The sequence below is a fragment of the Silene latifolia genome, chromosome Y (genome assembly GCF_048544455.1).
Source record: "Silene latifolia isolate original U9 population chromosome Y, ASM4854445v1, whole genome shotgun sequence".
Lineage (NCBI taxonomy): Eukaryota > Viridiplantae > Streptophyta > Magnoliopsida > Caryophyllales > Caryophyllaceae > Silene > Silene latifolia.
The window spans coordinates 83,349,769-83,364,225 of NC_133538.1; the positions used below are offsets into that span (position 1 = coordinate 83,349,769).

At 34.0% G+C, this 14,457-nt stretch overlaps 1 protein-coding gene and 2 long non-coding RNA genes across 3 annotated transcripts; all 3 read left to right on the forward strand.

The window, feature by feature from the left end:
* The first annotated feature begins 5,027 nt into the window (after positions 1–5,027).
* On the forward strand, positions 5,028–7,178 carry LOC141628429 (uncharacterized). Its single transcript, XM_074441576.1, has one exon. It carries the CDS (start codon positions 5,028–5,030, stop codon positions 7,176–7,178), a length of 2,151 nt encoding a protein of 716 aa, XP_074297677.1.
* Positions 7,179–10,101: 2,923 nt separating this feature from the next.
* On the forward strand, positions 10,102–10,821 carry LOC141633842 (uncharacterized). Its single transcript, XR_012538594.1, has 3 exons — positions 10,102–10,205; positions 10,298–10,558; positions 10,724–10,821. It is a non-coding gene; the product is annotated as an uncharacterized LOC141633842 (long non-coding RNA).
* Positions 10,822–11,596: 775 nt separating this feature from the next.
* LOC141633864 (uncharacterized) lies at positions 11,597–12,745 on the forward strand. Its single transcript, XR_012538617.1, has 4 exons — positions 11,597–11,673; positions 11,923–12,024; positions 12,133–12,228; positions 12,518–12,745. It is a non-coding gene; the product is annotated as an uncharacterized LOC141633864 (long non-coding RNA).
* The last annotated feature ends 1,712 nt before the right edge of the window (positions 12,746–14,457 follow it).

A 14,457-nucleotide genomic window follows, 5' to 3' on the forward strand; every position in this document is an offset into this window, starting at 1 on the left:
CCAAACACCTCCTTAATTACCCTCTCTCCTTACCCCAATCCAAACCCAATTCATATTCATATCTCATATTCTTATTTTAATTACTTATGTTAAAACATAAGTTACAATGTGATAATTACATAAAATGTTGCAATTTACATACATTTAACGGGTCTAATATGTCAAATATCATTAATATAATTCTAATAAAATACGATTATATATTATCTGATATTCAACTCTAATATTTATCAAATATTCGAATCTCCAAATATGGACTATTTATATTGTCACGATATTGAACACTTAATCAGGCTCAATTATATGTTACGCTCAAATTATATGTTCATGTATCTAATGATAGCGCCTGCTATTATGACCCGTGTATTTTTTGCACGGGTATAAAACTAGTTATGTTATTAATCTGGGTCTTGTTCAATATGAAATCCATGGAAGGCTTAGTTCTTGATCTTACCGGTTGTACATCATGCTAACTCTTATGCTAGTCATTCTCGCTACTGTATTTGTTTATCTTTGTTTTTGCTCATACAGTTATGAGAGGAGGGTCAACCGTGATTGTCTGGCAGTGGTAGAAATCTCTCAAAGAGGAAGCGTGGACGAAGCGATTTGTTTTTCATTGACGATGATATTTACGACATTTGCTTTTTTTTTTGACACTACATTTTTTTCCTTTGCTCGTAGGCAGTTCAATAGGGTCGCTCATTCTTTAGATGATCTCGTTCCTTGGATAGAAGGTAGACGTTCTTGGTTTATCTATACTCCAGGGGACATCATATGTATTGCGGATCGTGATTTATTATTAATTAAAGTCGATTATCTGACGTGGCCACGTTGTAAAAGAACCCATTTATCCAATTGATAATGAACATTAATTAGCGATACATATTCTATTTTTAAATTAGTTTATACCTAAAGACGGTTTTTAAAGAAACTTGCACGTAAACTCTCTCAAGGGATTTTGCTTAAAAAAAATCGATTATCTGACGTGGCCACATGGTAAAAGAACCCATTTATCCAATTGATAATGAACATTAATTAGTTATACATATTCTATCTTTAAATTTGTTTATACCTAAACACGGTTTTTAAAGAAACTTGTACGTAAACTCCCTTCAATTAGTCTTGCTTAAGACGGATGGTATCCGTCTTAAGTATAAGACGGGTCGAATTAGTACCATATTAGAGGAATCTGGTAAATTAAAGCATTACCCACACTAGTACAAAAATGACATTAGGCTAGTACATTAGGCTACGGTCATAAAAATAACCGTAGCCTATTATTAAAGGCTACGGTTGTTGTCAAAGAACCGTAGCCAAATGTGTGTTGAGAAACAAAAGGCTTCGGTTCACTATAGAAACTGTAGCCAAATATAGAATAAAAGCAATGGTTGTAGTAGACCGTAGCCATTCGTAAAAATAATTGTTGGCGCAAAGCTCGTGATTTTTTGGCTCCCTTATTATATTGCCTTAGTATATTAATATTTCCAAAAAAAGGAAAAAAAAAAAGAAATTCCAAAATTAATCATACGGAATAGTGGAATACAATAGAAGGCAAGGGTCATTCATTTATTTTTCTAAAATACTCTCTTATATCAACCTCCAGTTCATACGATCCAAGTTTTCGTCAGCACCGCTTGTCGCCAACACCACCAGCCTCAATCTGCTCACGACGGCATCACCACCACCGCCATACTCAAAGTAGATTCCGGGTAATTTTTCTGAACAAATCAATTTTTTCATATATATTAAATTTTTGCTTATTAATTTAATTTAGGGTTAGGATTATACCAAATTTAGGGGTTTTCTTGTGAATTCAGAGTAGGTTATTTCGTGTTAGGAATTCACTCCAGTCCTTAGAATATAGGTATTCGAATATGGGAGACTGATTTGACCAAAAGCGAGATAGGAAATTCTAACTTAGAATATAGGTATTCGAAGAATTGAACATACAAGAAAACTAAGATTCGATTACAATTAAAAGATAATTAGTAGGTAATTAACAATGAATTCATGGAAATGTGAAGTTTTAATTATTTAAATATTTAAATTATGAAGGAGGGAGAGATAGTGAGATAAGAGAGAGAACCTGAAGTGATTGAATAATGAGGAGCAAAGAGTTCCTTGCGTTCGGTGGGTCAATCATCGTGGACAGGGATTGTTATACTTAGCAATCGAGGATAAATTTTAATTCAGTGATAATTATTGGGAAAGTTAATTAATTGGGTAATGAATTATTTGATGATAAGTTTGACATATAATAAGAGTAATGATTACTGAACAATGTTTTATTCCCTTAATCATTATTCAGAGAGAGGGTGGGTAATGTCAGGAACTGTCAAAATAATGTTGTAGTTTGTGTTTGATGAGCTCGAGCCCGTCGTTGTGCGTTTTTAGAATTAGTCTTCTTCTCGTAGTCGCAATACTCAAAATATTTAGAAATATGATTTTTGAACCGAAATGATAAATTAATTTTTTGTTGTTTTTTTTTTTACTCTATTCGAATGAGCTTCGTCAATTTTTATGGTCTCACATACAACAAACCAACTTCATATCATTGCAAATTTGCAACATGTAAACTTTGCGTATAACATATTAACATCTTGTCATAATTCCTCATTAATTAAAAAATGACCTTGTCATACTTAAAGGTCGCAATCGAGTTGGTTGGATCGGGTTTGGGTTGTGCCAAGTTGGACCGGGTTATATCGGGTAAGCCTATTCTTTTGGGGAGTCACTCAGTCGAGTCATGTTTGTCGACTCTAATCATAACGTCTTCTTATCTATCGGATAGCTTAGGGGTAACAAACGTTTTTCATATCTATTTAAAAGGATAATACTTAATTTTTAGTCATTAAATCGAATATATACATTTTAAGGGAAACTAACTTAATCATTACTAGGATTTAGGAACATCATTTGATTGACTCACTACATTAATTCAAGGATTTGGGGATTCAAACACTTAATTATTTTAGTTCTCAAAGGGACATTTGAATATTTTAAATGACTTACTTTGCATTGTTTGATGAGTGTACTGGCCTACTAGTTTTCCCCTGCATCTTGAATGTTTTGATAAAAAGTATTTAATTAGCCTCTTATATTGAAGCAAAACATAAGGAAGTTGGAATTACTTGTGACATTATTATGCTAAACGGTCAAATAAATGAAATCATTAGTATCACATTTTCACTTTGCCATTTTTTTATCTCCTGTTGCTCAAACAAATTATCCATTTGTAAACTAATGTCTTGAAATGTCATTTTTAAGGAAGGGCCTTCTAATAAAAGACTTTCAACATTTTTAATTGATAATGCAGCCAGAATGCAAATTGAATTTAAAAAGATGTCAGAATTATATTCACAATACAAAAGGCATGAAAAAACAAGACTTTGTTCTAATATTTGGAATATTTATGATTTGACTAACTATTGGGTGGGTTTCTTTCTCACTTTTCTCTGCTAAAGCTTAGGATTTGCATAATGAGTAGTCTCGAGCCGGCTATCCAAGTACTAGTTAACTGTACTTTATTAGGCAGTCGAGGTTGTCTGAATAACGTCTATTGTAAAAACCTCCTATGCTCATATTATACTATCAACCCCTAGTTCTATAATAGTAGTAGTGAAGGTTTCCTGCCTATATATGACACTAATTAAGAACAAAAGTCTTATGAATTGACCTGATAGTATGTAAAAATTTTTGAGCATCTTCCTTTCGTCCTTACACTATTGACATTATAACTCTCTCATAGCTGTCTTATCTCTGTTAGTAAGCATAATATTCTCGTAAATATTTTCTTTGTATCTTTTATAAAAAAAGAAAGTTAAGTTTCAATACCTTATTTGCATTTAAGATCAGAAAAACTATCAGAGCATATGTCTTAACACAAAATGGTATTGCTTGTCCTCTTTGCTATTGATATATTTTTAAATTCCTTTTAGGTATTGTTTTTCTAGCCATGGATCGAAGTTGGATGTATAATATGAAACGTTCAACTCTTGAATTTCGGAATTTGGTGAAAGAGAAATTTGTGAGATGTGTTGTGGAAAATGCAGTTAGAAAAGGAGAGACCCGCATATTATGCCCTTGTCTTGATTTTGAAAATTTGGAAAAAGTGTAGACCCCTAATGTTTGTGTGGATCATTTAGTTTTACGTGGATTTGTGAAAGATTATACACGTTGGATATTTCATGGTGAACCCATAGGTATTTCTGGAATAGAAATAGGCAAACAAGAGACAAGAGAAGATGTTAATGATGATGATATTGAAAGGGACCGAATAGATAGCTTGATTGATGACGTGCAAGTTAATTTTGAGGATGAGGCTCGTGTTTTGGAGAGATTATTGTTAAGTGATGCGGAGAAACCTTTGTATCCTAATTGTGATAGATTCACCCGTTTATCTGCTGTAATGAATTTAATGTCTTTAAAAGTGGAAAATAGGTGGAGCGATAAGAGTTTTACAGCGTTGTTATAACTCTTACATGACATACTTCCCGTAGGTCACGTTCTTCCAAAATCTACTTATGAAGCCAAGAAAGTTATGTGTCCAATAGGTTGTGACTATGAAAAAATTCATGCATGTCCGAACGATTGTATTTTGTACCGTAAAAAATATAAGGATTTGTATAAATGTCCAAAGTGTCGGACATCACGATATCGAGTGAAGGACAAGGATGGCAGTTGTGAGAAAAAGAAAGGCTCTCCAGCAAAGGTGGTGTGGTATTTACCTATAATATCAAGATTTAAACGCTTTTTTGCTAATGTAAATGAAGCTAAAAAGTTAAGGTGGCATTTAGAAATGAGAAAAAAAAGATGGCAAGCTTAGACATCCTGCCGATGCACCTCAATGGAGAACAATTGATAGAAAATTTTCAGAATTTGGCAAGGATTCTAGAAATTTGCGCTTGGGCCTTTGCATAGATGGAATGAATCCTTTCTCTACTTTAAGTAGTCAGCATAGCACGTGGCCTGTCCTTCTTTGTATCTACAACCTGCCTCCTTATTTGTGTATGAAGCGCAAATACTTAATGTTGTCACTTCTTATACAAGGACCAAATCAACCTGGGAACGATATAGATGTTTATCTAGAGCCTCTCATTGATGATTTGAGTTTATTGTGGGATGAAGGGGTGATGGTGTATGATTCAGTTGCAAAAGAAAATTTCAAATTGCATGCTATGTTGTGTACTATAAACGATTTTCCTGCATATGGCAATTTGTCTGGATACTCGGTTAAAGGGAAAAAAGCTTGCCCAATATGTGATGAAGGAACTGTAGCTCCTTGGCTTACTTATAGTGGTAAGAATGTTTACACAAACTATCGAAGATTTTTGCGACGAAATCACCCTTATCGTAAGATGAAAAAAGCATTCAATGGGACGGTGGAGAATAAAATGGCTCCTATTCCACTAGAGGCAGATGAAGTATTTCAACAAGTCAAAGATATTAATGTTGTTTATGGAAAACCCAACCGATTTCTAAAGAATGCAAAATATAAGAAGAAGTCTATATTCTGGGACCTTCCATATTGGCAACATCTGCCCGTAAGACATTGTATTGACATTATGCATGTTGAAAAAAATGTTGCTGAGAGTCTTATAGGAACACTTCTTAATATCCCTGGAAAGACTAAAGACGGGTATAAAGCAAAGAAAGATATTGAAGAGATGGGAATTCGGAAAGAGTTGGCACCACAAGAGAATGGAAAGCGTGCATATCTTCCTCCAGCTTGCTATACTTTGTCTAAGAAGGAAAAAACAACTGTGTGTGAGTGCATTCGTGGTATTAAGGTACCACATGGTTATTCTTCCAATATGAAAAATCTTGTTTCAATGAAGGATTTGAGGTTGATTGGTCTAAAATCTCATGATAATCATGTTATAATGCAACAGTTTTTGCACGTTTCCATTCGATCAGTGTTGCCAAAAGATGTCATATGTGCAATTACAAGACTTTGTTTTTTCTTTAATGCAATTTATAGCAAAGTGATTGATCCTGACTCACTTGATAAGTTGCAAGCAGACATCGTTGAAACTTTATGTCAGTTGGAGATGTATTTCCCCCCTTCATTTTTTGATATTTCAGTACATTTGGTTGTACATTTGGTTAGGGAGGCTAAGCTATTAGGCCCCGTACACTTAAGGGATATGTATGCATTTGAGCGATATATGAGCATTTTGAAAGGGTATACAACTAATAGATATAGGCCGGATGCTAGTATTGTTGAAGGCTACATAGCCGGAGAGGTTATTGGGTTTTGTAAAGATTATTTGGCAAATGTTCAACCATTTGGGATTCCAAAATCTCGACATGAAGGAAGACTTGAGGGTAAAGGCACTATCGGAGCAAAATGGGTATCTTTCAATTGTGAAGAACTTAGTAATGCTCATTTCCATGTCTTACAACATCTCACTGAAGTTCATCCTTACCTAGAAGAACACATGCAAACATTAAGGGTGGAACATCTCTTAAAGAGTAAGAAATGGTTAGCTGAACAACATAACAAGTCCTTTGTGAAATGGTTTAGGGGAAAAGTGTTGGGTGAGTTGTCAAATACCGCTGACACGGTGGGTGAAACCGTTAAATGGTTAGCTTATGGCCCAAATAATGAAGTTAAATCATTTGAAGGGTATGATATTAATGGCTATTGTTTTTATACCGAGCGTCAAGATAGTAAGAGTACAATGCAAAATAGTGGAGTTACAGTAGTGGCTTCCAGTACTGAATTTGGCACTAAAGGTAGTACACCTGTTCATAATCAAATGCCCTATTATGGGATCATTGAAGACATATGGGAGTTGCAATATGCAACATTCATGATTCCGTTGTTCAAATGCAAATGGGCTGATAGTAAGAAAGGTTTACGCGTAAACGAGTATGGCTTTACATTGGTAGATTTTAGTAGGCCGGGGTACAAGAATGAGCCTCTTATAATGGCTTCACAAGCGAAACAAGTTTTCTATGTCGCGGATCCAGTAAATGATAAGTGGTGCATTGTGCTTCAAGGCAAGAGACGTATTCTTGGAGTGGATGATGTAGAAGACGAGGAAGAATATGATCAACTTGATGATATTCCTCCTTTTTCTGATGGATTGCCAGGAATGCCCCCTCAAAATGACACCTTAGTTAATTATGTAAGAGATGATCATAATGAGGGCATTTGGGAAGAGACAAATTAAACTAACTATATGACGAGCTGATTTTATTTGTGGAACATGGATTTATTTGTGCTTGCCTTTTGTAGGCCTTGATTTAATTCTACTTACATTTTCAATAAAATAAAACCTGTTATGTTTTTATTCTGAAAATTCTACTATATCTACTCCTGTGTAACTTCCTTCTGCTTTTGAGTCCTTATGTTCAAAGGTTAAAATTAAATAAATACTTGGTCACAGAACTGTGGTGATTAGAAGCAGGTAAAAGCAATATTTATATATTCACATATTATTTGGATTTTCATTGTTTAGATGCTTTATATTTGCTATGAGTGATGTTTAATGTGTAGGAATTTTATGATGGAGGATAATTCTGAGAGTGGAAGCAGTAGTGATTCCTCTGCCGATGAAAATACAAATAAGATGGAGAATGAAAAAAGAAGCCGCCCTAAACAAAAGCGAACGCGAGGACCTACAAAATTGAAGAAGCTTGAAGGTAAAGGTCCATTTCCTCTAGCATGGGATAATGCTGGCTGTCCAACGGGAGAATTTGCTACTAAGTTTGCAAGTTACTGCGGTAGGAAGGTTCGTAGTCAAGTGTAAATCACCTTTGATGATTGGGATAAAGATGTTGATGTTGGTCTTAAAAATTTACTTTGGGCAGTTATAGCTATAAGTCTCTTTATCTGTAATTACTTTTCCATTCAAACTTGCTTGGTTATCGTTAGATAGCTGTAATTTACTTTCGTTTTAAATTTTTTAGAAAAAGTATCAAATTCATGAGAGACATAAGGCGACTGTGCTATCTTCTTGTGGGAGTAAGTGGAAAGATTTTAAGGGAAAGTTGACTCGGAAGTATATACGTAACAAACATCCCAAGTATGATTCGCCGGCTGATTATTATAGCTTTATTGAACCTGCTGATTGGGAAAAATTCAAAAAATCCAGAGAGACCGAAGAATTCAAGGTAAAGTTATGATTTTTATGACCAATGTGGAAGTATTTTAGATTCCTTTTGTTAAATTCTTTTTACAACATCAATTGCTTATTTCAGGAAAGAAGTAGGAAAGCTTCAGAGAGTCGTAAGTAAAGCGAGCATCCTCATCTTATGGGTAGGCGGGGATATAACCAAAGGATGGCTGAATGGGTAGCCGAATCTTCCACGTCTTCTTTTTCATCAAAATCTGTGAACGATTTAGTTCTTGATCGTAGTTGGCGTTGGATTAAAGGAAGGACTAAATCTGATGGGAAGGTTCCAAATAAGAAAACTCAGGAAGTGGCAGAAGAAATGGTTAGTGTTTTGGTGCTTTGTTCGGTTAGAATAATTGCCACCCAATTATTATCTCTTAGGTTTAGTGGAATGTGCATTAGACTTCTCTATTTTAGTCTTCACCTGCTCCATTATTATTTCAGCAATTTAAGTCAATTTAAGTAGGATTGTCAAGTATTGAGTGACTACACCTGAGTGTGTTGTTCCTAGATCTCCATTGATAGAACATATGGGGAAGAATTTCCACCTCCATCTCACAAATACAATAACTAGAGTGTTCAGTTTGATGCTTCTTGTATTGACTTAAGATTTTAGATAATGCTACTAAGTTAAAATGGTTAACAAAAATAATATTACTATTATTATGTAACTTTGTTTTGTATCATAACAGATTGAATGGACAAAGAAGGTAGCTTCAGGAGAATTTGTTCCAAATAGATATGATGACGTCTTGTCACGTAGCCTAGGTAAGAAGGAACACTCAGGTCGAGTTAGAGGATTTAGTGCATGAGTTACTATCAAGGATGTGTTTGGAACATCGCATCGGATTTCTCAAAGGCCTAAGGGAATATCTGATCAAGAAGTAGCTGCAATTACGCAGAGAATACAGAAGGAAAATCAAGAGAACTTTAGCCACCTTATTCGACAAGAGGTGACTGGCATATTAAAGAGATTGGGAATGCAGCTATCAGACGATTATGATGAATATCAGAGTAGTTGTCAATCCGTGGACCCGGTCAAAATTGTAGAGAGGAGCACAGAAATACATGTCACTCCTAATCTTAAAGAATTAAAGGTATTTTTGTACTAAGAATCATTTATTATTTGACAAACATAGTAACAACTGATCAACTGGTTTTTTTTTCTAACCTTTCGGTATTGTTATTCTAATGATGTCATTTTCTTCCATAAGGAATCACTTAGTATTAGTCCTTCGACAGCCAATAAAGTAGGACAAACATCCAAAGATTGTGTCATCAAGCCTAATCCCATCGAGTTAAAGGTATTTTTCTATTAAAATACTTAAATTTATTGTACTCCATACTTATTTTGACAAAAAAAGTAACAATCGATCAACTCGTTACTTGATTTTAATACGCGTTTTATTTTACTTTTTAGGAGCCAACAAATTGTCGACTAACTTGTGTTCATGATGGGGTGATTTCCAACGTTGCTGAAGCTACTGTTTACCCAAATGAAGATGACACACAATTAGTCCATGGTACGCCATTACTTGTTGGTAATGTGAGAGTGTTAATAGATAAAGTTTTGGAAGGTACTGCCTCACTTCCTGTTCCCGCAGAATTTCTCGAGCGTGTAGCAGATGTGGCCGGAAGTTTTGTCCAGTGGCCCAAGGAGCTAATTGTGATTGGAAACGAGGTGCGTATAGATTAAATTTTATAAGGCTGTATAATTGGTTTTTTTTTTTGTTGATCCAGCAACATTAGAACCATTTGACCAGTTTTTTAAGTATCATTTCCCCAGTTTGCAGGCCCTTTAATTTACATCAATCCTCATTCAATCATTGAGTAACTTGCAACATTCCCTAGTATAAATGCATTCATCAAACAAATGCTTGAGAGATTCTGGTTGAATGCCACATAGGCCATTCCTGCATATACTTGTTTTATTGTTTCTTTTTATTGTTATTCTAATAGTGTCGATTTTTTTTCTATAAGGAATCACTTTCTATTAGACCTTCAACTGGCAAGAAACAAAAAAGAACTTCCAAAGGTTATGTCATCAAGCTAACAAGTGCGCCTAATCCCATCGAGTTAACGGTATTTTTTTACTGCATACTTATTTTCACAAACAAAGTAACAAACATGAACTGGTTATTTAATTTTAATACACCTTTTATTTTACTTTTTAGGAGCCGACAAAGTGTCGATTAACTTGTGTTCATGATGGGGTGCTTTTCAACGTTGCCGAAAATACTGTTTACCCAAATGAAGATGACACGGAGTTAGTCCATGGTACGCCATTACTCGTTGGTAATGTGAGGGTGTCAATAGATAAAGTTTTGGAAGGTACTGCCCCACTTCCTGTTCCCACAGAATTTCTCGAGCGTGTAGCAGATGCGGCCGGAAGTTTTGTCCAGTGGCCCAAGGAGCTAATTGTGATTGGAGACGAGGTACGCATATATCAAATTTTATAGCTATATAATTTTTTTTTTGGGTGTATCCAGGACTATTAGAACCATTTGAGCCTCTTACACTAATCCACCCTATTCCCGCATATACTTGTTTTATTGTTTCTTGTTATTGTTATTCTAATAATGTCGTTTTTTTTCCATAAGGAATCACTTTCTATTAGACCTTCGGCTCCCAAGAAACAAAAACAAACATCCAAATGTTCTACGATCAGGCCAACAAGTGAGCCTTAGATCGATGATTATATATCGGCTATTGGACCTGAATGTAAGAAGTTACATGATTTGCTTTCCTTAATGGTTCTTGAAGCAAAAATATTTGACGTAGTCTTGCCATCGAAAGTATTTTTCTTTGAGACGGATAAAACTATATTTGTAACGGAGGAAGATATTAACCAGCTACTTCGCATGGCTTTCTTGAATGTGTCATGTATTCAATTGTTCATGATGTAAGTTAGTATATATTCTTCTCTTTATCCATATCCTAAATTCAAATTATTATATAAATACTTTATATTACCGTGTTTTTAATTTTTTGTGTATGTAAGGTATTTACAAAAGCATTGTGAGGAAAAAATGAAGGCTCGTCTTCTATTGCTTTTTTATGTCCAACAATCATATCTCAAATAGGCGATGATAAAGAGCTTAATAATGAAGTTATGAAGTATGTGGAAAATAGCTTGTATCAAATGAAAAATGTTGGGATCGTCTTAGTACCATTTTGTCAAGAGTAAGTATATTACCAATTTGGTGATTCGCTTTATTTATATTATATTTTTTTTGTGGATATTTATTTAAATTTGTTGTTTTAATTATATGTAGAATGCATTGGACGCTGATAATTCTTTGTCCACTTGTACAAGAAGCGTATTTTTGTGATCCTTTGTCTAAAAAACGTGATGTGACCTTTAAAAACCTCTTACAAGGGTATGTAAAGCACTTGTGCATTTTTACTAACACTATACAGACGCATTTATAAAAATTATCTCGGCCTAACCATCAATAATTATATTTTTTGTAGTGCGTTTCGAGGTTTTAAGGCTCGTGGAGGTTATACTTTGAAATCAGGGATGTCATTAAAATGGAGCAACTTGGAAGTAAGTTTTTTAGTCTATGCTAATTGCCATTTCAACCATTCGGATGATCTCATTTGCTACATTTTCAGGCCTACTCAACTACAATTGTATTTCTTTGAGTCCATATCATATACACACATCAATACCATAATACAGTCTATGCATTTTTGTTATATTCCTGGCATTTGTCCTTTGAATTGGATTTATGACATTTATCTTGCATTTTTGTTATGTTCCTGACGTTTTACCTTTTGATATTGGTTTTTTTAGTGTCCCCAACAACCTGGGAGTACAGAGTGCGGTTATTATGTCATGCGGTACATGTTAGATATTGTGAGGCACTACAATCAGAATATAACTGATTATAACAAGGTATTTAATATTTAAATGACAAGTTTTGACATTCTTAGTGAACATACTAACGGTACAATTTTATTTACATGTTCAATTGTACATATTAATGTTTTGATGTATTGATAGTGGTTTGGATAAAAAAAGGCTTATACCGTTGAAGAAGTGGACGAGGTTCGAGATCTATGGGCTACTTATTTGATGACGAACCATTTCTAGTTCTAGGTAATTATATCATACTCATCACTTTTAGTCATGTTCTTCTCTACTTAGTTTTTGGCTAAAATTATGTTGGAATAGTGCACAATTGACGGCTTTTAGCTGTAAATGGCATCTGTGTTGATGGAATTGGGAGTTGATAGAATCTTGTTTGAATCCTATTCATATTGCAACTTGTTTAATGATTAGAGATTATCCTCAAAATCTACTCCCTTCTCCCTTTTTATTACCAATATTTCTTCATTTGCTCTTATCCTTACATATTTCAATGTTATTGTAACGTAAATATATGTAGGTAAAATAAGTCATCTATTGAAGGTCATCAAGTTTTCAAGAGAAGCATGAAGAGAGATATGACGGGTGATCTATCAATCTGGACTTGTTATCATTTTTTAGGGGTTATTATTGAGGATGTATTTTGTGACTATGAAATATTAATCAACTTATGTTGTTGTGTAACTTGACTTGTATTTGGAAATACATATGTATTACTGAGCACGATGTTTTTTGCTATAAAATAGCCAAGTGATTTTGCTTCCATTGGTGTTCAAATGGTAAATTGTATATAGGTGGATCTTATTTGTGATTAGTGTTTTGCAGAATAGTAGGCACAAATAATGGGCATAGTTGGACTTTTGTCATGTGATTTTGGCTACGGTCATAGACCTGTTGACCGTGGCATATGTTCACTTTTGGCTACGGTTAATTATTAAGAACCGTAGGTTTATATACACCTTTGGCTACGGTTAAAAGACAATAACCGTAGCCTTAAATGCACTTATGGCTACGGTTGTGAACCGTAGCCTTTTCTTCCTTACTTAAGGTTACCCCCAGATTTGCTACGGCTGTACGACCGTAGCCTTATGTCATTTTTAACCGTGGTCGTATGACATTTCTGTACTAGTGCCATATAATAAAAAAAGTAGGCTATGCGGCAAATTAGAGTAGGACACTGTTAAAGTGAAGGGATGGACAGACTGACTTGATATTAGGGATTAAAAAAATTATATTTTTTACAGTTTTAATACAATTTGAACGAGACAATTCATTTGTTTTGTGCTTTCATCTTCTGTCAGTTACTAAACCCTATATCTCTCTCTCTCTCTTCATCTTCATCCAAAAAACCTCTCTTTTTATCTTCATCCAAAAAACCTCTCTTTTTATCTTCATCCAAAAAATCCCAGAAAGAACAAGACATCCAAAATCACAAAAAAAAAAAAAAAAAACTAGTAACAGTCATCTTCATCCAAACAAAAAAAAGTAGGCGAGAAAGACAGTGACAAATAGAAATCCCTTAAAGAAGAAGGCAAATTGATTAGTACATGGAACATTAAAGGTGTTGAAGGTTACTTTAATTTTGATTTTTATTTGTAGTAATTTGATGAAGTGTTGAAGGTTACTTTATTTTGGGTTTTATTTCTTGTAATTTTATTTAAGTGTTGAAGGGTAGTTTAACTTTGGTTATGAATCTGACTAGTTTGAATTTTTTCTCTTATTATTGCATATCACAGTGATTTCCATCTATTAATATTGAGTGTAAGATGAATATATTAATTAATTTGTGCAATATATGTCAATGGTAAGTTAATTGTGTAATATGTGACCATTTATGGACAAAATGTTGCATTACTATATTTTTGGATAGATTTTAACTGAATAGTTAACATGTTGGGTGAATTTATTGATTTATTGAGTATTACTTCCTATGTAAGAATGGTAACATTTTGCAATAATAGTGTTAACATATTGAACAAACAAGTTATTTTTACATGAATGTCTGTTAATTGACTTATTGGGTAATATTTTCTCAATAACAATGGTGATATTTTGCAGCATCTATAGTGATATATAAAATGTATCACAAATATACTAAAATGTTATAAGGAGAAGACAAGATTCAAAGATGGTTGGACGAAGAGAAAGGAGGAAAGATCCAAATTTTTCAAAATACTTATGTCAAGTTTGAAAGAAGGTATGTACGACAATGGCAGGAACGAAAAGGAAGGAGGAGAAAGGCATGCATCAGAGTGCGGAGGAAGGCATCAATTTGTTAAATTGATGCTAGTTTGTTGAATTTTGCTGCCAATATTTGAACTTTTTTTTTTTTTGTATAATATGTAATGCTTTAATTTAGCATTTATTTTTAAAAAGAAAGAGCATTTTTGTTTTGGGAATTACATATAAGTAGGATAATTTTAAAGTGCCATCACTTTGTTATATAATGTTACCGGTTTT

Bases quoted from the DNA above. Each gene is read 5' to 3' on its own strand.
- LOC141628429 (XM_074441576.1), top strand. From the start codon at position 5,028: ATGTTGTCACTTCTTATACAAGGACCAAATCAACCTGGGAACGATATA.